This window comes from Elgaria multicarinata, chromosome 8, assembly GCF_023053635.1.
Source record: "Elgaria multicarinata webbii isolate HBS135686 ecotype San Diego chromosome 8, rElgMul1.1.pri, whole genome shotgun sequence".
Taxonomy (NCBI): domain Eukaryota; kingdom Metazoa; phylum Chordata; class Lepidosauria; order Squamata; family Anguidae; genus Elgaria; species Elgaria multicarinata.
The window spans coordinates 37,161,527-37,188,638 of record NC_086178.1 but is presented as its reverse complement, the minus strand read 5'-3'; the positions used below and the strand labels follow the sequence as shown (position 1 = coordinate 37,188,638).

At 39.9% G+C, this 27,112-nt stretch overlaps 1 protein-coding gene across 1 annotated transcript; it reads right to left on the bottom strand.

Moving 5' to 3' along the window:
- Window positions 1-1,195: 1,195 nt before the first annotated feature.
- PCOLCE2 (procollagen C-endopeptidase enhancer 2) lies at window positions 1,196-25,768 on the bottom strand. The gene is made up of 9 exons (XM_063132168.1): window positions 25,644-25,768; window positions 22,189-22,294; window positions 12,801-13,056; window positions 11,069-11,193; window positions 7,083-7,219; window positions 4,819-4,973; window positions 3,982-4,065; window positions 2,684-2,851; window positions 1,196-1,620 (listed from the first exon to the last, which is right to left on the bottom strand). The coding sequence occupies exons 1-9, from the start codon at window positions 25,739-25,741 to the stop codon at window positions 1,490-1,492; spliced, it is 1,260 nt and encodes a 419-aa protein (XP_062988238.1). The 5' UTR covers window positions 25,742-25,768; the 3' UTR covers window positions 1,196-1,489.
- Between the last annotated feature and the right edge of the window lie 1,344 nt (window positions 25,769-27,112).

Genomic DNA, 27,112 nt, shown 5'->3' with positions numbered 1-27,112 from the left:
ACAAGTGAGGGCCATGCATAGCTGTGCTTTTGAAAGTCTACACTGGCCCACTTCGCATGTAATAGTGGCAAATTGTGGGTTAATTGACCTATGATTTGCTTGATTGTGTGCAAGCAACTTCTGCTTTGCATAATCAACCTCTGAACATAGGATGTGACACCTATGTGGCATCATCACATGGGGAAAATTGCATTTGCTTACCATTGCTTCTCTGCCTGCATGTTTGTTCCTCATTACTTCCTCTTTCAAAAGATGAAGTAAACAACATACATGTGGCCCATTCAGTGGGGCGTTTTCATCGCACTGCTTCTCCTACACACAGCAGGAGATAGCAGCAACTTCCGCCTTCAAAATAAGTCGGACTTACTAGGGTGGGGTGGGGGGTTTTGTGCGAAGAAGGCTAGAAGGGGCAGGAGGTGCACAGGGGGCAGACAACGACATATGATGGACCCATGAAAATCCGTGTGTTCCCAGTAACGAGCATGCAATAAAACGCTCGTCTGATGGAGCTCAAAGGGTTATTGATGGATTAAACAACCCAAAGATAACATATGCTTAGTCGTTAAGTTAACTTTGGGTTGCTTAACTTGTGAAAAATTCATTAGCCTACATATAATTATTTAGCTCACAATTTGCTGCTGTTATGTGTAAACATAGCCATTGACTAGAGACTTTTAAAAATCCAGCCTGACAGAATCCAAAATACATTTGTAAACTTCATTGAATTAAAATGGTCTGTGACTAGAGATGGTCCCAGGCTTAGTACAAGCTAATAACATCCATTGTCCAATCCTTGAATTAGTTTTCACTCTGAACAATTGAATGAAAACACGTGACCCTTCTACAATTCCAAAATTGGTGTTCAAAAATTGGAGCCATGCTGGAACTAATTAGAAAAAGTAGTAATTATGAATAAGTTTTTGAAAGATTTTATTGTGTGTAGATGATGCAAATTAACAAAGCTGTTAAAATGAATTAATATAAATATTGCACTTGTATCACCACATCAGTCATTTAAAAAATCTTTCTAAGACAAGTATAAATTAAGAGTTTCAGTGTACTAGAAATGTTGGATTGGATCCAGATTTAGGTGCATGCAACTGGGCTGGCAGAAGCAGATTTCCCTCCTCCTCCTCCCCCCCTTCAGCTTCTTGAAAATTCTGTACAAGAGAGTGGGGGCCCTACTGAATGGGGCAAGCTGTGATGTGGAGAACCCCAAAATTGGGCACAGGACTTCCATTAATGGAGGGCAGATCCTAGATCCAACCCTTGGTATGTTTCAGGATGGCTGGTGCTGCGGAAAGTTTGGAAATATAGACATTCATGGTTATTTTTCTTTTGATATTTGCAACATCAGTCAATATGAATGACATAGTTGAACAAATCCAGAAAGTACACCACTTTCTCACAAAGGACAATTCCCCCCATTCATTTGTATAAAGAGATTTTAGAGGATAGATGAAAGGGCACAGCTGCAAAAATTCACATTTCAACATTGTTTGTTTTTCAAGACGTTCAGGATCTTTTGATTTTTTGTCTTGAAACTCATAGTAAAACTGCTAGGCAGGATTTTACCTCTGCCATCTTCTTCTACCTGGCCCATGATTACATAATTTAGACCTGTTGAGAAGGGAGAGACAAAAAATGGTAAAACATAATTTCTGCTTCTATTTCTTGATAAGCACAGTTATCTTTGCAGGTTATCATTGTAATGTAAGAGCTGAATAAAACTGGGTTTAAGCGTGATAAAAATGGCACCTCATTACCGCCAAATATCAATTTCTTTGAGCTAGAGATATAATTTTGTGTTCTATGTGAAAGTGTATAAACCTAAAGATGTGGTATCTCCTTCAGGGTCTCTGTGCAATCCAACATATTGCTTTTGCCCCCTCTCCAATTCCATGCTGACTATCACAGCACAACATTGTGAAATGCTAAGTCTTTCTTTTCCTGTTTTTTAACTGTTTGTTCTATTTTTCTTGTGTTCATTCGGGGATTTTTTTTTTTAATGAACAGATAATCATTGACGTTTTGGAGAAATCTGAGGTAGAATCCAAGTCAATAGTAGCACTAAGATTAAGTGCAATGTAATTTACATTACTTCTAGTGTTAACTTGGATACTGCCCTGAGACTTATTTATATTATACACAGGGGGGATTATGTATAGTACTTGTTCAGTGTTTGTTCAGTTTTTCTTAGCTCCTTAACCACTCTGAAAGCCAGTGAGAGTCCACAACCTAATTAGGGGTTACTTTTTTTAAAAAAAGTCCCAATATTGAATCTAAAAATGAAGCATGGAAATGCAACCCTGGTTTTTCCCCTCAACACACTTCAGATTAAAAGTTGTGTGTATCTGCTAGTTTCATAGATGCCTAAATGGTGATTTTTATGGCAGCAGAAGTTGTTTAACCAAATATCCTCTCTTTTTCAATTCATTTGCATTATTGGACTACATATATTAGAATAAATGAAGAGTTTTCAGAAAAACAATCCTAGAATTAAAAGAATAAGGTTTATGAATTTTCTCAGCTATTCATCAATATCAGTATGTAATATGCTTTGACATTGTTCTATAAGTAAGCAATTTGAATCCTCCTGAGGAAATTATGAACATGAAAGGAGTAATGAGGAAATCGGTGTCATTTGCAAAATGCAAAATTCTATTTAGCTGTGTCTACTTACCTCTTCTGATAAGAGGGCACTGTTTACAGACAACAACAATCTTGGCACTCATATTTTTGCCTGCTTGCTGGATTGCTAAGTTTCCTTCTTTGTATACATTGATAATTGATATTGTTGCATGCAAGCTTCCACCTCTAGTGTTTGTTGTGATAACAGATCCAGTTATTACTAAAAAGAAAGATGTAGGATTAATACAGTGAAATGCAATTGGAACACAATGAAGCAGTAATGTGACCACTTCACCTAGTATATAGAGCAAAAAATCTTAAACTGCATCCATTAAAACCAGGCTGCAAGACCTATAGCTATTTCCAATGTGGCACGCAGAGCTGGGGGACTACGTCCAAAGTTTCTGTTTGAAGCACTCACAAGGGAAAGGCTGGGATTTTCCACGCTAACAAGGGAACTCTTTTCCTTACCTCAAATGCTTTCCCTAACGCTACCAAGGGAAAGCTCTGGGTGGGTGGGTGGATTAAGAGTGTATGTCTGGGTGTGGGGGAATAACTGTGTGGGGGGAAATGTGAAAGTATGTGTCCAAGTGTGATTTCAGTCACAGGGTGTAAAAGATTCACTCCAATGGGGACTTTTTTTTAACAACCCCCCTCTGCCAGGGGTGGGAAATGTTTAACCCTACCCTTCCAGAGCATCATGATTTGGGGCCATGCATACTGACACAAGAGTAAAAAGACATGCCTCAGCTATACACTGCACAATTTGCAGAATGTATAGTTTGGCCCTAAGTAAATACTGAATGAGCTATCTCTGAGTTCCTCTCTCAATGTCTACTGATGTTGCACTGAGACACACACACACACACACACACATATATTCTGAATAGACAAAGAGAGAATATATGCCTTTAAACTGCCATAATGAGCAACTTCTACATTTGAAAGTAATATCTCCAAGAGGTATTACAGAATTAGGAGGGAAGCAGTACATACAACAAACTTATCACTGTGAATAAGAAATACAGGCTGTTCCAGGAAGACAACATGCCAGCATCGTCACTGAATCAACACTTTCATAGGGCAACAGTTCTCCTTCTGTTTGGTCATTTGTGTTTAGACTGGAAAACTTTTTTTCTGACACACATTCATACTGTCTTCTCTTCAAAACATCTCAAGGAATATAACTGAGTCATAGACACCAGTATAAGAGATGCAGGTAGCATGATCTGAAAGAATTTCCTTGTGCACTAATGGTCGCTTACAAATAAATGCTCTGACCCTCCCCTGAAACTAAACATATATCCCTAAGTCACTGGTTGAAGAAAAAAAATACTTTGTTGCTCTTACCAAAGTTACTTGAACAGTAATTGCTCTCAAGAGTTCCACTCCTTTTGCATTTTTGCTGGCAGAGGGCAACTGTAGGCTTCAAAGCTGTTCCAAAGATAGAGTTAGTGAAGTCAGTTAAAGTATTTCAGAAGTCAGTTAAAAAGGACTTTCATTTTCTGTGTGCATGTTTTTACCCCCAATATACAGAGAGAACTGGTATTCCCAAAGTAAAAACCCAAAGCAATCTAGACAAACCACACTTCAAAGAACCCAGTATTCTATTGATATACTAGTACAATGCATTCTTGTTAGTTTGTCACATTCTGTTCCAGATGTAGCTCTAAAAGTGCTGTGGCAAAGACCAAGCCTCAAGTTCATGGAGGCATAGATGATACTCGAAGTCCAACTCTGTAAATAAGAATTGCAGTCAAATTTGCGGGATGGGTCTCCAACTCATGAAAAGCTGACGTTCCAAAGGCAAAGGTGAATCTAGGAGCTTCTCATCAGCAACAAGAAGGGGAGAGGTTCTGGTATAAAAAGGGTCCATAGTCTTCCCAAGCTCCCAGAACTGCTGAACAACCAGTCATAAGACATTTCTGTGCCCATTTTGTTTCTGAAAATCTACCCATGACATGTTGTATGTAAGATTATGTAGGGTTCACAAGATCATAATATTCCAGGCTAATCTGATATTGCTCTATTTATGAACTTGCAGGCCACTAATATTTAATCCAAACAATCCTTTTTACAGCCTCTTAATTACAATAAGATTATAGTACAGAAGAAAATGGTATCAAAGTTTACATTGCAGCTATTTTTTCTTCTTCACTACCACTTAAATGAGAACTTCATACTCACTTGTGGTGGCAGGGAGAGTTCTTGTGGTGGTTGGTGATGTGGTTGTGGGTAATCTTTTAGGTCTGAATTTGTAGTGACCAATAAAGCCATCAGCAGTTAAACTTAAATCAGATAAGAATTGAACAAGCAACTCATTCCTCTCCGATGTAATAGGCCTGAAAGAAATAATGTACAACCAATTGATTTTGTAACATAACATAATATAGAAACATACCATATATGTAAATATTTTGAGTAATCTTGAATGGGAGTTTAGATCTTCCTTGGTTAATGTAATTTTTCCCCATGTGGAACATACGGATCCCTGCTACCAAGTATGTACTTGGATGAATCTTCAGAATGAAGCAAGCTTTATAACTCCTGAAGAAATCTTTCTCCACACAAATATTTACTTAGGTTCTCATAAGTATAGTAACATTCAAATACGTTAAGAGAAAACAAGTAGATCTAAAATGGACCATTGCGTAACACACATGCACTAATCCACTTATTGATCGGTGTAATTTTGCCGTAAACTAAATCTGCAGAATTGAAAACATTTTATGTACCACTTTAGCTTTTTGGGTAGGAGCAGGTCCCATAGATGGCAGATTTAATTTAGAAATACTTCACTAGTAGAACTTTATCAGGTCACATCTTTATAAATTTGCATTAGTGATTAGTTGTTCTGCAATAAGGGCACCTGGCTGCTGTGCAAGGGCCCTCCTTGCTGGTATGCATGTAGGTTTCACAGAAGCGGTGCCAGCACTCAAGCGTCACCAAAGCAGTGAAGTAAAGGCCTGGCCATTTCCTCCAATCTGACCAACCCTGTTAGAGCAGTACGACAATGGAACCCCTTACCTAGGGAGGTAGCGGGCTCTCCCACATGAGAGGCATTCAAGATGCAGCTGGACAGCCATCTGTCAGGGATGCTTTAAGGTGGATTCCTGCAGTGAGCAGGACTCAATGGCTTTATAGGCCCCTTCCAACCCTACGATTCTATGATTCTAAGACAAAACTAATAACGGGATTTGAGAACTGGACCTCCGTTAGTTCCTACATCTACACAGTGCTGCATAATTTGCAGAATCTAATGTGTTAGGTATCATAGAAAATGTAGCTCCCATGATTCCTAATATCTTCAATAGAAACATTAATGACAATTTACCATTATTTCTGGCAGCCCTAACAGCAGAGTCTGGGGCCTTGTGGAGGCCCTATTGCGAGTGTTCCTCACTACTGCTGCCAAATAATTTTGGGGAAAGGGTGAGATGGGGTAGGAGGTCTCTAGGTCCCATCATGCTTTTGATACCATTTGCAGTCTAAAAGCGCAGCCTATTCTACTACTTGTACACTCTACCACCTCATTCTGCTACCTGTATAGACCAAACTGAGGGCAGAAGAAGAGAGAAACCAGCTGACCATCAGACCTACTGAGAGAGCTCTATTCGAGCTTTATTTTCTATAATCCCAGAGGATCAACTTTATTTTCAGTCTGAGTGTGTTTAGAGTCAGATGGCCCCTGTGTGTAGAATTAATCCTTTGGGATAATCCTACAGGTAATACACTGGACTGCATCAATTGCTGTATGAATCAACCATAATAATTGCTTGTGTGAAACTCCATGATGATGCGCAAACTGACCCACCGTTCTCTTCTAATAGTTATTTATGAACATTTTCTAATATCATTTGCAGACACAATGGCCAGAGAATGTGCAAAATGCAGTTGAGATATACACATTCCCCACAGTCTGATGGAGATTGTACACAATGGTCAGAGAATATGCAAAATGTCATCGACATATGCATATTCCCAAAGGAAATTATGGAAATTTCCTTTGGGAAATTGGAAATTATGTGTGATGGCCAGAGGATGTGCACAATTCTCTCTTCACCAACAGAATACATGCACATTTTCCACAGAGTGTAGTGAATGTGCACAATGGCTGGTGGTTATGCACATTAACCGTTCAAGTCACATTACTCCTAAAATATGTATGAAATCGAAGTGTTGAATCTTCTTTTTTCTTTCCGTTTAATTAGATTGTCTAAGTAATACTGTAATGACACTTTGTTATTCAGATTTGAAGTTACAATAATTTTTACCGCAAACAAAACCAATTATAAAAGCCTAAATGATAACAGTTACTTAATGGAAAGGCTTTACTGAGAAGATAGCTAGGCTGGCATTTAAAAAACAATAATGGGTGTGCAGTCTCCCACCCCTCTTTTCAGAGGGTTTGAACACAAAGCAATTCAAATAAAACTAATACCATTACTTACGCTGGTGGACTGTCTCCACAGTATTTACCAATTCTCCTAGCATCATTTATCTCACCACCATTAAACACGGCCACATAGTCATATCTGCAGTAGTTATCTCTTTCCACATCAAATTTTTCAAACTTTATCTCTATTAGCTGTAAGAAAAGGATTAGGAATCCAATGAACACAATTTATAGGATTAGGAATCCAATGAACACAATTATGCACATGAATTTCTCTTTAAAATTAAAATATTCCATATACTCTTCCTTTTCAAAACAAGTTTAAAACACACAGATCTTTATATGCTACCGAGTCTAGCCCTTATATTTAATCCTCTTCTCAAAAATATTTTTGTAAAGGTGATCCCAGAACATTTTGTGCAGTGTAGTGAACTTAAACAGCTACTGTGCTTGAATGAGAATGAGTAAACAAATCAGTATGTCTTATGGAGAATTCAAGTGAATATGTACAATACTATGTAGTAAGAGAAAGCTCTAATTGGTTATTTACAATACAAGCAACAAATATTTACTGAAAAGCAGTTTGAAAATGCTACTACAAAAGTTTAAACACAACCAAATAATTGAAGGAAACGTTTGTAGTAAGCGAAATATGTATAAGACAAAGCAAAATTAAAGCCCGACCAGCAAGTTTCCTAGAAAATAATGGCCTTACTGGATGGGTTTGGGAATTATTTTCATGGCTGTACAGATAAAAACAATGTGTCAGAATGTATCATTTATTCATATTTAAACTTCTTGTTTAGGGATGCATAGAATTGTTGATGTAATGGGCTGTTTCATAAATAACACTACAACATAGTTTAGTATTCATGCACACTTCTAGCTTCTGATGCAGACATGAGGAGGAATTACACAACTTTCATTTCCATTTTTGTCTAACTGCAGTTTGCCATATTATCTGATCCCAAACACACTGTGGTTAATCTTAATTATGGTTAGTGGAAACAAGTCAACTTCATAATTTATGAAACTGCCTTGTTTTCACAATCCACAATTAAGATTAACTACAGTTGAGAATTTAAACACACTAAACTATGTTTTATGTAAACCAGAAGGGGAAGCTTTCGATCTACTTGTGGCTATGCTGAAGGAGAAGAAAGAGTGGTGTCCACATGAACCTCTCACCTACACTTGTTCTTATAATGGTAAACTATGGTTTAACTGTGCATCTGAATATAGCCATTGTCTACCTATACCTTGATTGAAATACAAAAGAGGCCACTTAAGCTCTATTATGTGTATTTTAGTTATTCTTCCGTAAGACGCCTTCAGTGCCTTATAGAAAGGTAATAAAGATCAAGTGAATGAATCAGCTGTAGCGAGGGTAAAACCAAAAACCACATCTTACAGAGCCTCATCATATGTTTGGTGAGACAGTGAACAATGGGACACTTTCCCCTACTTTAATAATTGCATTTTTAAAAAGTTCAATTTAAACATTCAGTTAAGTAGACTGTTCCTTGACTATCTGGCAATATACCACTGTCTCACATACATCAAAGCATGATTGATGATGAAATACAAAGAAAACAGCGAAAGGTACATATGTGCTATAAAATACATCTGCAAGCTGTGATCAAGCAGAACAGCTTGTCTCCCATGTTTAGCCTTTAGGCTCACAACAATGCCATAACATTTAATTATACTTTTCTGTTTTCTGATAGTCTGAATTCTATGTACCCTCCCCACCACCACACATTTATTTATTTACTTATTTACTCCATTTCTATACTGCCCAATATCCAAAGCTCTCTGGGCGGTCCATACTGCTGCACTGCAATTTCCCATGGCTGTTATTTTGTTGTATACTAAGGCTACACCCCATCAATTAAAATGATAGAAGTGTTGTGATGCTTAACAATGAGCTTATGCTAAGGGTATTCTAAGAATAAAATCCACCACCACACATCTACTTTCCATAATGGAAAGGCAGAACCCTAAATTTAATGAAAAACAACAACAAATATGTAAATCAAAGAAGGCTGCCAGAAGTTATATTTTCTGTTGGTTCATTTCACAATTTGATGCACATGAAATGAAAGAGCAATAAAAGTTTATTAATGCGGTAAAAAAAGAACTTGATTCCTTGGTAGATATATGCTTTCCCAAGAAGCGTTACTGGAATTAAAAGCTGCTAATCAACTTATAAAGACACTTATAGAAGACACTTACTTAAGAATAAGAATCAAAGAGGAGAAAGAACAGACTGATGGGATGATATAATTCATTGAGAGTTGGAAGAGATTTTCTGGCATATTTGGGAGTAGACTAGAGCAATCAAGTGCTTTGCAATTTATCATGTTCAATTAAATCACTTGCTATTCATAAACTGTTAAATGATCTGTGTATAGAAAGCAAGGAATGTGGATTAAAGATGGATACAGGAAAAGACTAAGCTGATGTACAGCCCCAAGTTCAAGAAAATGTTATCCTGATCAATTTAGGGATGGAAGTGGGAAGGGGGATAAATTAAGGATCAGAAGAATATATTTATCTTGGCCAGCTCTTTCATTTGGAGGATTATGATCATGAGAAGCAGATTAAAAGGCAGCTCAAAGTGGCATGGAAAAGGTTCCAGAAAGTTAAATGTAGATATGAAAAGCAACCAACCTACCAAATATGCTTGAAGATATTTCAATCACTATGTGTCTCCTGCCATAATATAGTTTATGGAGCAGAAACCTAGGCAGCAACAAGAAAAAGCAAAGATTGAGTACCCTGCTATAGTATGAAAAGAAGTATTAGAAGGATTGGTATAGGGTGACTAACAAATGGATATGAAACTAAGCAAAATAGTTTCACTCCCAAGAAATGAAATGGTGACATGCTCAATACTATGATAAACACTAGAATGGGCAGGTAGATTACGACATCAAAACCTGAAGGTGGAAAGGACAAAGAGAATTGAAAGAGTTTAGCGACAGCTATACACTGCTCAATGAAAGGAGCACCTCTGCTTGGTTCAAGTCAGATAAGCAGAGTAAATATTGAAATAATCTCTTTGAATAGGAAATTAATGGTCTTAAATTGAAGACATGGTTTTTGTTATTCACTTTGGTGCTCAGAAATGGTGCATAGACTAAACATAATGGGAAAATCTTTTACTTCTTGTTTTCACTTCTAACAAGGCAATCCTTCTTTTCCATAAAATCTTCTGATTTAAAAGCCAAGTCAGCAGAAAATAAAATTCACACAAAAGTAGACTGCCAATGATATAGTAAACACAGAAGAAACATAGAGGGAAATGAACACAGAAGATAGAGAAATCATATTCTCACTGTATATACTCTGTCAGGAATTTATAACTCAGTTATAAAAAACGAAAATATTCATTAGTTGCATTTAGAAAGCAAGAACCAGCACTTAAATTTATCCTAGCTGTATTTTTTTGTGAATCGCATTTACATTTCAGATGAAAACAGGGTTTATTCATAAGAATCACAACTACACAAATAATGAAAAATTATCAATACTAAAAGCTAAACTTATTATGGGAATATGGACATTTTATTATGCAATGGGACTTGTAGATATAATAGCAGCATAAAACAAATTCCACTGATGTCTCCCATGGAACTTATATCCATTATGCTGCTACTAATACCATTATTTTTCCTGCCACCTGGACAATGCAATAACAAGTATAATGCCCAGCTAATGATTTGCTAATTGGTGGGCCCATTTTCTGAGTGCCCATTTTCACAGCCTAAATCAGAGTGGAAGTAGCCACTGTCTTTTAATTGGCTAATTTACAGGTCACACTAGAAGGCATAGGTTGGGCTTTGACCGAGAGCAAGAATGGGGTTGAAAGCACCTGGCTGGAAGCATTTCAAGGACAAGTGAATGCTAGAAACTTTGTTGGGATGGGATGGCTGGAGTAGCGCTGGATAGACAATTGGAAATTTGCGGGGAGGCTGGATTTGCAGACAGAAAGGAAGTTAGATGAAGGCTGAGATCATGTATTTGAACACAGCTCACCTGGTTTTTTGGAGCTACAATGTGCCATGAACAGGTCACTCCTGCTGGGTAATCTCGATCAGGCCAGTTAGGAGTTTTAAAGGATCCAGAAGGCTTGTCTAGTCGTCCACCACAGTACTGATCTCCTAAAAATACACAACATAATGTTAGGCAAGCATCCCCCTCCACAATTTTATGTGGCTGGATTGCACAATGCTCAAATAAATCTCACAGTAATCCCAACTGGCTGCAGTCCTTCTGCTGAAACCCAACTGTAGTTGATAAGAGCTCCACTAGTGTTCCTAGCATCAATTCATTATTAAATCCTTATACAGTGTAACATGGTCTGTTATTCCAGCCACTCTCTTTCCAGATAGCGTGGCCTCTTTTTTAAAAAACCAGGGCAGAGAATTTTAAGAAGTAAAAGTTGCAGTCCCTCATCACTTCACCTTATTGTTGTGACCTGCCCAAAGAGCTTTGGCTATTGGGCGGTATTGAAATGTAATAAATAAAAGTATTGGTTTCTTCCAATGTTGGTTCATTTGCAGAACCAAATGTTAGCTTAGCCTGGAGGGAATAAAATCAGAGTGTGAAGCTAAGGAGGCAGTGTGCTGAACTCTTCTCATCACCAAGGCGTTTTTGACATCTCTATGTTTGAATCTGGGAGAATATTACTGAATCTACCTCCAGAAGGAGGCCATTGGATTGAATCTGATTATACAATTGTTGGAGAAATTTCCCCATTAGCCAGGCCAGGCCATCCACGTTTCTTCAGAGACATATTGGAAAGCTATGCTGCTTGAGGTGCAAAGCATTTCAGAGACCCCTCTGCAGCAACATACTATCAAGCATCATGGTTATTTGAGAGCATTTCCTTTCCTTTCAGCAAGTCAGTAGGCCTGTTCAGAAGACACCTTAAACTATGCTGGTTACGGCTTTTGGTTAAGCAGTAGGGTTTAACGTGTCTTGTGTGATGTGTTTTGCTAAATCCTGCTCACACACTAACCACAGTCAGATTGTCTGCAGCAGGGTTTGTGGGTCTAACCATGACAACAGCACGGCTTGTGGTTAGTGCTAACCCCAGGGAACCACATTTTCTCTAACCACAGAGCCTGACGTGTCATCTGAAACAGGCCCAATGGTTGGGTACCCAGACTTTCATCTGGTTCGCATGTAACAACAACCCATGGGTTGTTGAGATTGTGGGAGCAAGTGTGTTTTTAACTGCTTTTAAAATGAAAAGTGGTATACAACTTTTCTGAAATAAAGTAAATTAAAATGTGAAAGAATGACTCAGTTTGCATCTAACTAATCAAAGTAGAACTGGCCATCTGAGCCCCAATTCTACTTTGCATCCAGTTTAGCATTTTACTGCTCCTTTATTAAAGTTGCATGTGTTTTAATGCTGTTTTAATGCTGTGTTTTAATGTTATGTTTTAATACTGTATTTTAATGTTGTGAACCGCTGAGAGATTTTATTATATTCAGCAATATATAAATATTACAAATAAATAAATAATAATTTGGTCAAACAGTTTACCTTAATATTAGGATAAACACCTTATCTAATACCTATACTTTTTTACTTCAAAATCTTCTGGGGCAAGAATGTGTTGCTTTAAATACCTTTTTTGGTTAGGTAGCAAATTAACCTAAATTCTAGATTAATCCCCTTGGTTTTACAAAGAAGCGTACATGAAAATATAGATCTCAGAGTATCTACAGTTATAAGCTATAAGAATTTGCATAATACCTCTTTCATGTGGTTCTGCTGCAGAAAACTTTGCAACAAAGCCATTTCCAGCTGTATTGGCATCCGAAATCATTTGCACCAACATCTTATTGCTGTTGGCCACAAGAGCACCAGGTCTGAAAGTGCCACAGAACCTGCCAAGACGCTGTCCGTTTGCATGGCCATTGTACACATCCACAAAATCGTATCGGCATAAGTTATCACTTTCCAAATCTATGAATCTAAAAGAAAGAACAACCACTTTCCCTTCAGGAACCTGTAGAGAGAAAGAATACTAGAGCTTAATGGCCTCTCATTTATAAGTTGCCTTACGGTGTAATTGTTACTATCTATACATTTTGTTACAAGAGAATATCCAAGTTCTTCTCAAACCCCTCTTAATTCATATAACACCCCCTCCAAAAATTGCCATACTAAAAATGTAATATATGTGAAATGGGTCATATGCCAACGTAATTCATGTGGTACGGACATGCAACATTTATGCTTCTCCACCATAGAAATGGAGGATTCATCTATGATAGGCTGACCATATGAAAAGGAGGACAGGGCGCCTGTATCTTTCACAGTTATATTGAAAAGGGAATTTCAGCAGGTGTCATTTGTATCTCTGGGGAACCTGGTGAAATTTCCTCTTCATCATAACAGTTAAAGCTGCAGGTGCCCTGCCCTCTTTTAAATCTGGTCACAGTATAGCTCCTGCAGCTTTAACTGTTGTGATGAAGAGGAAATTTCACCGGGGTGACATGCATACAAATGACACCTGCTGAAATTCCCTTTTCTATGCAACTGTTAAAGATACAGGAGCCCTGTCCTCCTTTTCATATGGTCACCCTAATCTATGAGGGAGGGACCATAGCTCAATGGTAACATACATGCTTTGCATGCAAAATACCCAGATGGGGCTGGGAAAGTGCCCGGTCTGAAACCCTGGGGAACTACTGCCAGTCAATGTAGACCAGGAGTGCAGAATCTCTTTCAGCATAAGGCCTTCCATTTCATATTTTATTTATACCCCACCTTTCTACTAAAAGAAAAGCTTACAGAAACATTTAAAAATGATTCAAATAATAAAACAATACATTAAAATACAATAAAAATCAATCAGTTACAGATTTTTAAAAATTAAAAATAGCCCTCAACTCACTGACCCACTTACAGGCTAAGGGCAACAGAGAGGGAACAAACCTAGCCTCCTTTGGGAGGGAGTTCCACAGCCTGGGAGTGGCCACTGGAAAAGCCTTCTCTTGTGTTGCCACCAGAGGCCCTCTCTCACGTCATGCCTCTGATAGTGCAGTCTCGAAAGAAGGTCCTCTCCAAAAGAATTTAAGAACTGGGCAGACTCATATGGGAGGAGGCAGTCTTTCAGGTAGCCTGGTTCCAAGTTGTATAGGGCGTTATCTGCTTGGAAACAGACTGGAAGCTGTTGTAACTAGAGACTTGCTTGCTGCCTGTAATCAGGCCCAGCCCAACAGTCTAGATGCAGTATTCTGGACTAGATGAAGTTTCTGAACAGTTTTCAAAGGCAGCCCCTCATAGAGCATGTTACAGTAGTCCAAATGAAATGTGACTAAGGCATGTGTGACAGTAGACAGATCAGACATTTCTAGGAACAGACACAATTGCTGCACTAGTCTCAGTTATGCAAATACACTCCTGGCCACTGCCAAGACCTGGGCATTCAGGTTCAGGGTCAAGTCCAAGAGGTTATGTTTCCCTAGTGTAGACCATACCAAGCCAGATGGATCAATGGTCTGACTTGGTATAAGGTGATTTCCTATGTTCCTATGTCAGTGCCTGAACTGGCTGTACGGTTCAATATTTACTTTACTGGATCTAAAATTACTTATGAATGATCCCCCATCAATGACAAAAACCACAGCAGCAAAGTCTACAAAAAGTGAGACAAATGCTGTTGTGCGTGCCAGTTCTTTGTACTCACATGAAGAGAATTAATTATGCCAAACTGTCACCTCTCATCTGGATCACCTACACTGTTAATGATTTTGTGTTAAATCTGTTAAGAAGAGGTGATTTTATGTTTTCCAACTATTTTTAAACAGAGCTATAATAAACACACAAGGTTGAAAGGTGAAACTGCATGAGTAAAATTAAGCAGTAGAATGAATTATTAAATTTCACAGCTGCAATATATATAACATGAAGAAAGTATTTCCTAATGAAACCATAAATAATAGTCTTAACGTACTACATAACCTGTCGAGACACAACCAAAACCACATTGTCACTTTCCAAGTCTATAAATCTAAATAGGCAAGAAATGTCAAATTCTCCCATAGCAGGTGATTTTAAAATATGCTAAATATGAAAATATGAAAATATGCACCTGTAATGTCTTATGCTGTATTTGATCAATATGATAACTGGGATTGAATGTGGGCAAAACTTGGCAAACTTCCTCCTTTAAATTAGAGAAAAAGTGTCCAAGGGCAATTATTCTGCATCAAAGGATTTCTGTCTGAATTCTTGTGCAGCACAGGGAAAAGGAACCAGGGACACTTCCCCCCCCCCTTTGAATGTATTGTTATTGCAATTTTATTGTGATTAGCATTGAATGCATGATGAAATAAATAAAAATACACCACATAAACATTAATTCACAACGGCAGTGTTTGCACATAACACTAACCATAGTTAGATTTTTTCTTTTAACAAGCTAGGCTCACAGAGGAGCAAGAAAGCCACCATTTGTTTTGTCTAGTATCGGTTTGTTGTCCCTCCCACTTCCTCTGCCAGTACCCTGCTGTTATCTTGAACACCTTTGCAGCAGTCACGGACTGCACGCCCACACTGCACACCAGTTCTATCATTGGCCAGCTACAGAAACAGGGTGGCAAACATGAATACTTTCCTCCTTGGAATTCTTCAGCTGTTCTGGGCATGCCTAGAGCCAAATACAGTCCTAAAGATTCCCTCCCTTCTATAATTCATAAACACACCCTACCGAAGTTTTCTGCCGTTATTTCTTAATGCATGAGTGGTGGCTCTGCAACCATACATTACACTTACTGATAGGATACATGCAGCATCTCTACATACAAGTATCATACCAGCACCTTCCCTACCCCTCCTATAAATTGATTGAACAACTTTTCAGGGTCACTCTTTGGTGCTAAATACTGAGAGTCATGAGTATGACTTTCCCAGAAACACAGCTGCAAAAAGCATTTAAGTCTAGAGGAGCAAGGTCAGTATTGTGAACTTCCTTTCAAGAGGAATTTTTGCACAGATATTAAAAACAGCTAAGAGAAAAGCTGTGTTCCTGGATAGAAGATAGTAAAATTTGTGAGGCTACTGCAAAATTAAGTGGGCAGGCTGGAGAAGGACGACTTGCCAGTGAGTTGGGAAGGGAAAGGAGCCATTTACCAGGCTGAGTGAAAAGAGAGGGCAAAGGCTGGGAAAAACGCAGACTTGCCTCACGACTCTATAACCAAGAAGGTGGCTAGGGAGAAGTGCCAAAGCAAACTAGGATTAAACCAGGATGTTAGGTTTGGACCTAAGAACCATGATTAACACAAGCTGAGATTCACATGCCAACTTCAAACCAGGGTTTCAGATTGTGGTCCGTTGGCCACAAACAAACCATAGTTATATGGTCAGGGCGTGTTGAGACATATAAATAAATCACAGTTAAGCTTAAAGAACCATGGCTTAGCATTATGTCTGAATGTGGCCATTGACTACAAGTGCAGAGGATACTTGCCAGGTCAGGTGTGAGCCACTGATGCTTCATCCAGTATAGCGTAGATCAAACAAGTCCACAATAACCAGTAGTTCATAATAATTCTTACCAGTTGCTTTTAAACGGGTTTTTGTTTTGTTTTGTTTTGTTTTATGCTGTCGATATGCCACAAATAACTACAGGTGCTACAAATGACTATAGGTGAGTGGCTATTTACATGCTGGGTGTAAACACATGCTTAATTCTGGCATTTGCTCCTTTAAGTTACATGAAAAAATACCTATAATTGAGATCCAAAGATCTCTGTATGTAAGCAGAAAGTGCTCAGTGTGCATATTGGAAAGATTGCCTATTTCCCCCCCGATTTGCCAGTATTCCCTTGTGCTGTATCAAATGCTTCTCCAGAAGGTCCCCAACTTTCATGAACAGGAGGAGGCATGAGGAGATGCAGTCAGAAGGTTTATTTCAACCCTATTCTGCATATATTAAAACATGACCAGTCATGTGACAATCATATAGTGTGTATGCGTGCGTGCGTATGTATATGTCTTTTCTCAATAATTTTATTCTCAGTAATGTATCTTAATGGGAAAATAAAAATAAAAAGGTAGCATTACTCACACATTTATCTTGGGCTCCATAAACCTTTTTGCTCAGTAGGGAATCTCCTAGATAAAACCAATAAACTATCCACCTAAACAAATATGTCCTCCTTATCCCCACACAGACCTATATCAACTGATCGAATCTGATCACTTAACGAATGTAATCAATAAAGTTGTGGCTAAACTTTAAACCCAAAGATTACTGTCCACCTCTTCCTTGCCAACTGCAAAGGAGGAAACAAGAAAAGATTATAAATCAGCGGCAATTTCTTTCTCTTCCACCCTTTCTCTAGGGAACAAGTGAGCAGATTCATTCTTTTCCAGGGAAAACAAGGTTATTTTCCCAACTAAAGCTGCCCAGATTTCTTGACTGTTCTGCATGCACAGTTCCTCTTTCTGTCTTTGTTTTCTTGCTCCCTGGCAGTGCACTGAATGCAAGCAGCTCACTAAGCACCCTGCAAAAACTCAGTTACAGGCAATCATTACTCTGCAAAGAATGACAGAAATCCACATAACCAGGCACAAATCACTGGCACAAATTCAGGACTGATTATTTTTGGGATGCTTTATCTGGAAAGGGAAAATGTATGTGTACATTAGAGGATCTGATCCACTCTAAGAGCTTCATCACACCAGCGTTATACTGTGCAATCACTGTGAATTGCGTGCAAAGGACTCCGAAGTTTTCCAGCTTATAATCTGCTTTTATTGTGAAGTACTCTGAAGTTTTCCAGTTTATAATCTGCTTTGACTGTGAAGTACTCCCATGCATCCTGCTTTAATTGTGCTATAAAGGGAAAAGAATTGAGGTATTTAGCTACTAGTTTTCAAGTGAATCATTTGTTGTTTTCCAAGCAGCCTCTGGGAGCGCAGGATCATGTTTAAAGAAAAATTAAACAAATGCTTACATCTGTGTAAGTTTTAAAGATAAAGACATCAAAATTGGCACAGTAATAAATATTAAGGTGAGCTTTAAGCACACCAAATTTGAATCAGATTGGGTCATCCGTTGATTTTTAATGATTTTTTACATTTCCCTTCTTAAACCCATTTCCTGGTATGCAAAGGATCTTAGGAGCGCTGCCGCCCGGGGTGTGATTTAGCTAACAACAACAACAACGGTGACAGCTTAGCGCTGTAGGGGATAATTCAAAGGAAGCAGGTATGTGGGATGTAGCTATAAGAGTGCTAGCCAGGAGACTCCCACATATATCCCATGGTTAATCCGATCTTTTGCTGAGAAATGTGTATCACTGTCTAATGCTTTTCCTTGTTGTCTTATGGACAATCCACCCCTAGAAAGACTTCTGGGTGCTTTCCTTCTCTCCATAGGCCAGTCTCCTCATTGAAGCTTCCACTGAGCACTCCAGCTGTGTTCAAAGTTAGTGGTGTTCTAAAGTGGAGAAAATGCTTATATACAGAACTGGCCTCACCCACCAGTACATGGATGCTGCAGATCTGATGACTGTAGTGGATCATCATCCTTTGACCTTTTCTTTGGGCACTGGCTTGCCCAAGACACCGAGAAGTAAGAACTGCCTTGAATGAAAAGGCTGGACTCCTGCACGAAGGAAGAAGCTGCTCAATGGAAGGATATTCAGAGAATACTAAGGCCTCAGCTAGACCTATGGGTCTAGCGTGATGGAGGGCTGAGGATCTCATGATATTGTTATTGCAAGATCTCCCTCTCTGTTTACTCGTGGTGCGCGACAACCTCGGAGGAACAGGATGTCGCACCCGCCATTTTGTTTGTTTGTTTTCTTAAAGGAGAAAAGCGCAAGAGCGCTTGTACGCAAATTGTAAGGTTTTTTTATTTAAAACAATGTCTCCCGCTCCCCCCACCCTGCCCCCGATGGTCACAGAGCTCCTGCACAAGGAGGCGGGACAAACTGCAATGCCCACCCACACATTCCGTGGTCTCAGGATCATACTGAGACCACGGAAAAAGCAGGCTACAATTGTAGGGCCATATCCCGGGGAAAAGGAGGAATCATCCTTCCCTACCAGGATCCTCTGTGCGTCATGTGGATACACAGGGGTGATCCCGGGGTGATCCCCAGGATATCACCCTGTCTAGCTATGGCCTAAAAGAGATTTCAAAATCCTAAGGTATTTTAAATTCTTCCTTGCATTTTGTTGTTTAGATCTCTTAGAAAACAAAAGAAACACAAGCATTTTCAAAGCAAAGCCAATTTAAACCAAAGTCATGTTTTACTACAAGGCTTCTAAAGCCAAAACTTTAACCTAACTATGTTGATAGTTATTGCAATGATGGCAGGGGAGGCTGTGATAGCAGCATGAATAAATTCGATGTGTAAAGATGAACCCTAAACCATTTTGAGCATACATAGCAAAGTCGAGAAAATCTCCTCTTGAGCTCCATCAAACTTGTTTTCAATTAATCTCATATAATGGGAAAAAACTGAAGATTATAGATATGATTTGCAAAACTGTGATAGACACCCCCCTTCCAAATTGGGAGCTCCCAATTTGTTTCACGCAGGTCTATCCTCTATCCTATTCTGCTTACCTTTAAAAAACAACAACACCTAGAATCATAGAACAGTAGAGTTGGAAGGGCCCCACAAGGCCATCGAGTCCAACCCCCTGCTCAATGCAGGAATTCAGGTGTTTGTGATATCTATCTATCTATCTATCTATCTATCTATCTGCAATATTTTTCAGAAAGCCAAATCCTGTCACTTTTTTTGAATGGACAATTTATGTGGACAGATGTTGGCTTGTTTCCAAAAATGCCGTTACTGAATACGTACAAGGATTTATTTTTTGTGAGTGTGGTAGTGCTCTACAGTTTTTGCGGTAATATTTCCCTACACAAATATTTACTTATACTGCTGTCTCAGCATGAAAAGAAAAATTTCTATCTGTGTTAGCAAACATCACCCAAACGATCAGAAACTAAACTATTTTTCAGATGTTGAATCTAGCTATTGAGGTTCTGACTCTGCGCCCATTTGAGTCAAGAGGATAATAGTTCAATGCATTAATTTAATGAGTTTCATGTTCTGTCTCTGTTCTTGACAGTAATAGTTTCCTTGTCATCCACCCATGCTCTGATGTCTGGAATATGGGCAGACAAATGCCAATCAGCTTAATAACTTATTATGTCTATAAATCAGCTCTCTTTTAACAGGCTCTTGCTACTAATTTCCCCTTATGAAGCTGAAGATAATTCCTGCTTCCAGTTCCCAATCAGCCTCCCCCGTTGCATTCAAAACTGTAAATGGGCAACTAATAAAATCACAGCGCAGTCACTGTTTTACTATTGGCAGCCATTCTTCCCCACAACATGTTAAGGAGTGTTGAATAGGCTGTGAGTTTCTTCTGGCAAGTGAGCTTAAATTTAACACTGCTTATTGCAGTTAGTATAAGGAAGATTCTTCAAAATATACTTCTTGTCACTAGTCTTATAATGGACTTCAGCTACTGAACATGTTAAAACTTTCTACTTAAAGAATCGTGGCAGTCATGAATGCTATTTTTGTATCATATTGTTATACATTGTATGTCCTGAATGTTCTTAGATTACTCACGCTAAATCACTAAGGACTGTCAAGAAGGATATTATTTTAAAACCATTGGTATGTGATACTTTGTGTCTTTGTGCTCTACAAATTGCTATATGAGAGACACAACAGTAACAGCTGTAGTAGAACCACAAGTCATAGATTTTAGCTAGGCTGGAATATAATGCACTTCTAGTATTTATTTATTTAAAATTATTTTTAGGCTGCCTTTAAGGATGGAAGGCTTCTACAGATAGAGATATAAAAGACTGGGTCTTTTGATTGTAATGTAATATCTGAATCCAACTTCCTTAGTAAATTAGTAAATCAATCACTGAGTTTCTAAAACCTATTTTCTTCTAAAACCTATTTATTACTAAATTGTGGCTGCTGCCCTACTGCTGATGTAACTATTAGATTTTGTGTGTTTTCAGCCCATAAAAAACAATAATAATAGTGGTCAGAATCCAACAGGATGCTTACGTGTTCGCCGATTCTCTTGTGCCTCATGATTCTGTTGAGCAAATGGTGGAACATGATGTTTCTGTTGCATGAGCAGGACCCACTATTTGTGCAACAGCAATTTAGCACTTCCCAGGGAAAGCCCTACAGCAAATGAAAATGCTGGTTTCTCAATTGGGGCAGGTCAGCGGAGCTCCCGTATGCAAGCTCTACCAACCTGCCCTGTTCCAGAAATGAGTGTTTCCACATGCTTCATTTTGCCCCTGAAGTGCTAAGTCTTCCTTCTGCAGGTGGTGGCTCCCATTGCAGTCAGGTGTAGGGAATCGGTGGACGTGTAACTGACTGGCTAGATTCCACTCCCAGAAGTAAACTGGGAGTGATATATACAGTGATATATATAGTGATCAGTGATATATTCTGATATATACAGTGCTACAATAAGCACAGAGAAAGTGAAAATGGAGCCAAGTAATTTCAGGGCTTAGGGTTTCAGGAGAGGACCCCACTTCTGACATCATCCAGCCCTCCAGGTTGGTCCTGGAAGCAATCCAGGCCCCAGGATCAATCTGGTTCACCACCAGTTATTTTAGTGTTATCTTAAGGAACAGAAAGTGCCCATTCAGTGTGTCCTTTCTATGCAGTCCACACGTACTAGCATTAGTGCCTATATTCAGAAACAGATTCTGATTTAAAGAAGAAAAAGGACCGAGATCTATTGTAGCCAATAGCCAAACTTTCATTGGAGATAAAAAGTGACAATGAAGTTACAACCCTTCTGTAATTGAAGACATTTATACCATTGCTGTATCTGAGGAAAGATCTACATGTAAAAGGTCCTATTCAGAGTAGACTCACTGAAATGAAGTTAGTGATGAGGAAAGTCCCATGCATTTCAATGGATCTACTCTATGTAAGGCCTATTGGATTTTACCCAGATTCTCTGCTTTTTGTCCTTGCTGATAAATTACTGATATGCTACCAATTTATTATCCCAGGTAAGGCATTCACCACACAATTCAAAGTTCCAGTAATGGAGAAATGTTGCATGCTATTCTTTTCAATGTGTTTTGTGTGGTGCCAAAAGTTCTTACTGTGATTTTCCAAGTACATTTGCTGTTTGGAGGGTAGACTCCTGGGAATCCTTCACTCCCAATAAACCCCGATGCTCCAGTTAGAATTCCACCACATTTAAAAGACCTGGGGGGAAAAAGAAAATAGCTTTACTTTTGAAATAGCCTAATAAAGTCTGGATAGACAAAATGCACATAGCATCTGCACATAGCATCACTACTGGTAGGCAGACACTGACAGATTACCCATGAGGTAATCCCATGAGATTACCTATCTCCATGTATTGTAGTTCACACAATTCATCTTTTCTGGTAGAATTTGGGTTAACATGGCATAGAAATCTTAACTTCTCTTAGCACCAATGACACAGAACTCTGTTTAAGGCAGGAGTGGGCAACCTTCTTTTTTTTCTGTCGAGGTCTGCATTCCCACAATACATGGATATCCTCAATAATGAATTAAAACTATATGGATATATGGAACTAAGGGGGCTATGAGGACTACCGGAAAACAGGGCCACACAAGAAAAATGATGGTGGTGAAGTATTTAAAGTAGTTAGAATGAAAATTATAAAATAGAGTTTAAAGTTTTATGAAAGGCTGTCATTATACCCTTTAAAAAGAGAAACTGACATATTAAGCAGCCGCAACCTAGAGAAGAAATAGCAACCAAACAATTCTATAGGTGCAGTATTCACTGGGCACATTCACACAATCAACAACAGCCCAGGGGTTATTTGAGGGTTGTTTCTCTCTTCAGCAGGCCATGCTCCCTGGGTTTGGTGTGAGGGGGATTAGACAAATGGTGCCCAGGCATATGCTGGCATGTGCTGCGGCATAAACAAGCCACCGTGCAATCATGTGAACCAGGTCAATGTATTTAGGTGATGAGAAAGGAAGGATTACCTGCAGTAAAGAGTAATAAGGTTAGCATCTGTTTTATCCAAACAAAGAGATGGTATGGACATAACTATGGAAGATTATCAGTCAATGGAGATCAAAGTCTCCAAACAGTTAACAAAAGCCCAAAAAGCAAGACCACATGGGTGGGTGGAGTAGCCATGGCAAGGTCACTGGACAAGACTCATCTGTGACTCATCCCCAGTTATACTAATTTGGAATAAGAGATGACACAGATATGAAGAACTGTTGACTAATCCCAAGTGAAAGGATCCAGAAATAGGCTGACTTTAGACTCACATAGTCTACGTTTTCTTTACTAGAACCCTAGTTGTTCACCTAATTTTTTGAAATTTATAAAGCAAGAATCCATACTCAGATTGGGCTCATACAACCTGACAAGCCAGAGTACAGATTGAGTATGGTTGAATTGTGGGTTGTTGTGTTGTGTGAACCCTGCTGTGCTAAGAAACCATGGTGTGTTGACTATGAACAACCCTCAGTTCACAACCCAACAAGTAGGGAATGTGGTGTGTGAGTGTGTTGTTATCAGGGGTGGGGCTAAACAGCACAATCCTATACCCCCCTTAAGCATGCTTTCAATGTGCAAAGGGAGCATATAAGCTCCCCTTCTGTCTTCACTTGTGTTAAGTAATCCTAAGTATGGTCTCTTCTTTAAGATCTGCCTTGCAGGATCAGACTAAGTCAAATCACAGCAAGCAGGGACTTGTCTATACACCCTATATACTCTATCATGGCTGTGCAGTGGTGCTGCATTTTTTATATGATGCAGCTGCCAACTCACAGCCACAGTGGGCTTTTCCTTATGGAACTACACTTTTTCGAAATGTGGTTTTGCCACAACTTTTTCAATTGCTCTGAATTCACCACATTGTTTCTTCATCTGTCAGTGGTATCTTCAGTTCAGGTTAAGAATATGGGTGTACTTAGGGTCAGATCCCAGTGCAGGGTGGGCGTGGGAATGCAGGGTGTGTGTGGGAGCCTCCACAAGCTTGTAATGGCTGCCATGGTGATGTAAAAGTCAGGGAACTAAAGGAAAGGTAGTTAAGGTATATAATGCATAAATTAAATGAACTGTAGACATGTAGATGCGCTGCTTCAGGCATTCAAAGTTGCACAGAATTGCCATTAAAAATAAAGGTTTTTGCGGGTTCCTGTTCCCGCTTCTAACAACAGCGCTGTGATTTTTCCTAGGCTGGATAGCCTGTGCTCACTACTGCCGTGTAACTCTATTGATTCCGCTTCGCAGCAGCGATGGTGCAGGGTTTCGGGGGAATCAGGAGGCAAAGCGATGTCGTATAGACACAGCCCAGTAGCCACTAGGTGGCTTACTATAAATTGACCAGTGGTCCACTGTCAGACCATGAATTCTGCTCACCATGATCTTCCCTACTAAACTACCATTACCATGAGTTTTCATTTACTGAATGCAAGAAGTACATCTGAAAAAGATTACAACAAGCAAAAAAGTATTTTCGCCCCATCTATGTAATGTAGAACTGATATGTTGGAATGCTGTGAAAGTAGGTTGTATTATAGGCTTTTAAAAGAGAGAGGTTTAGATTCATTCATAAAGAACAGGATCAGGACCATAAACCACACCTCTCTCAGTTAGACTGAAAATACAGAGTTTAGGCTTACACGATTTTCACACATGAACCAGAATATGCTTTACTATCCGAAACTCCCTTGCTCTTTTTTGTGCCATGTGCAAATGGGTTCAATATGGAATACGAAGGGAAGGAGAAATATGTTAATATTAAACGTGTTCTAGCCAATGTAAATTTTACAATCACAGTACAGATTTAAGGCAAAAAGATGTTGAGGTTGGAATCCAATATGCACGTACTAAACATCAGTTTAGGGAAATGAGAATGTATTACATAATAAGCACTGCCTTACATTTCCTGCACAGATATAAGCAAAACCTGTATAAACCCTCATGTGTGAAAGATGCACACAGTTCAGTTTGGTTTTTTAAAAAAATCGCACAGCAGGAACTGAATCCTGATACAAACCAACAAACCTCTGCCGAGTGCGCCCACCCACTACGCTTGGAATAATTCTCTCTCTCTCTCTTTGCAACTCGTCCTTGCAAGCTAAAGCTGTTTTTTGGGGGTTTTTTTTTTTACTCTTCATTGCACGGGACTGAGCGCCCCGCGGGATACTTTCCTCTCTCAGCACAGCACGCGTCGCTTTCGTCAAGCCGGGCGCAGAGCAAGAGAACAGGCAGCAAGATTGCGATGGACAAGGAAGCGGGACTTGAGATAGCGGGAGCAAAAAAGGGAAAACAGCACGTCTCCTCGGAAACGTTGCCTGTTTGCTGAGCCTGCCCGCTAGTTTGCTCGGAGTCCCTTCGACTTCGGATCTACGTTGTGGGGACAATTTGGGCGGGCAGGGAGAGAGAGAGGAGGGTGGCGGCAGTGGTGGTGTCTTCGTCGCCGTCATTGGGCAATTAAACAGGGAACCGGGCAGGCGGCGCGAGGTCACCTGCCCTTCGCGGGCTCTTGCCCTCGCGCGCGCTGCAGCGTCGGAGGGCTGCTGGAGGGGTTACCTCGGTCTTTGCGTTTGCCGGTTGTTCGAGGGCTGAGCGGCTGCGACCAGCAGGAGTCCCAGGGCCAAAGAGCACGAGGCGGAGGCGGCGGCTTTCATGGTTTTCTCTCCCAATACTCCGGCAGCGCAGCGTCGTCAGCTCCTCTTGAGCAACGACGGCGCGGGCTTTGGTTGGGGGGCCACCTTTATAAAGCGGCTTGCAAGTGACGCTGCGCCCCTGGAGGAGTTCCACTTCCTCGTGAATATCCCATTTGTTCGTTCAAGCGAGGGGAGGAGAGAATAGTCACCCTCTCGGCCGCCTCCTCCTCCTCCTCCTCTTTATGGTGAGGAGAGCTCTTGAGGCGGGACGGCATTCCCTGCTTCACGGGGAGACGCGAGGCGACCCGTTGAGAAATAAAGGATTTGCCCTCTAAGGGCTCTTGCTGTCATGTAACTGAAGGAAGGGAGGGGCTATTTAAGGCAATGCCCGGGCCTTCGTTCCCTCCTTCGGCAATGTTGCCCAGTTATTCCTAACAGGACTGTAGAACGAAAATACTTCCTCACACAAGTATGGTGAGGAGATCCAAATGGATCTGTCCAAACTGGGAGAAGGGGGATCAAAATGGCAAATGAATTTCAATGCAGACAAGTGTCAAGTGATGCACGTTGGAGCAAAAATCCCAACTTCAAGTATAAGCTGATGGGATCTGATCTAGTCCTAACTGACCAACGAAGACATCTTGGGTTTGTGGTGAACAGCTCCACCGAAATGTGACCCAGTGTGCCGCTGCTGTGAAACAGGCAAATACCATGTTAGGCATCATTAGGAAAGGAATTGAAAATAAAACTGTCAAGATCAGACTCCCCTTATATAAATCTATGGTGCGCCTATACATAGAATGCTGTGTACAGTACTTTAGGTCACTGCACCTAAAAACAGACATTGTAGAGTTGGAAAAAGTGCGGAAAGGCAAGTAACATGATCAAAGGGCTGGAGCCACTCCCTTATGAGGTAAGGTTACAATATTTGAGATGATTTAGCTTAGAAGAGGCAAGTAAGGGGAGACAAGATAGAGGTGTACAGAATTATGCATGATGTGGAGGTAGTCAATAGAGAGACCTTTTCCTCCCTCCCTCGTCTTATAACTCACCCCTTCCCCCAGGTCATCCAGGGAAGCTGATTGGTGGGATATTCAGGACAGATAAAAAGAAATACATCTTCACAAAGGGCATAAACTATGGATTTTACTAACACAAGATGTAGTAATGGCCACCAATTTTGATTGCTTTAAAAGGGTTAAAGCATGTCCTGCTTGTGGGCTTCCTGTGAGCAGCTGGTTGGCCACTGTGTCAGCAGCATGCTGGACTAGGTGGACCCTTGGTCTGATCCAGCAGGGCTTTTCTCATGGTCTTGTTTTTTTTAACGTGCAATTTATGGAATTTCTGGCCGGCGAGATCACATTACGCCAGTCCTTTTACAACTTCATTGGC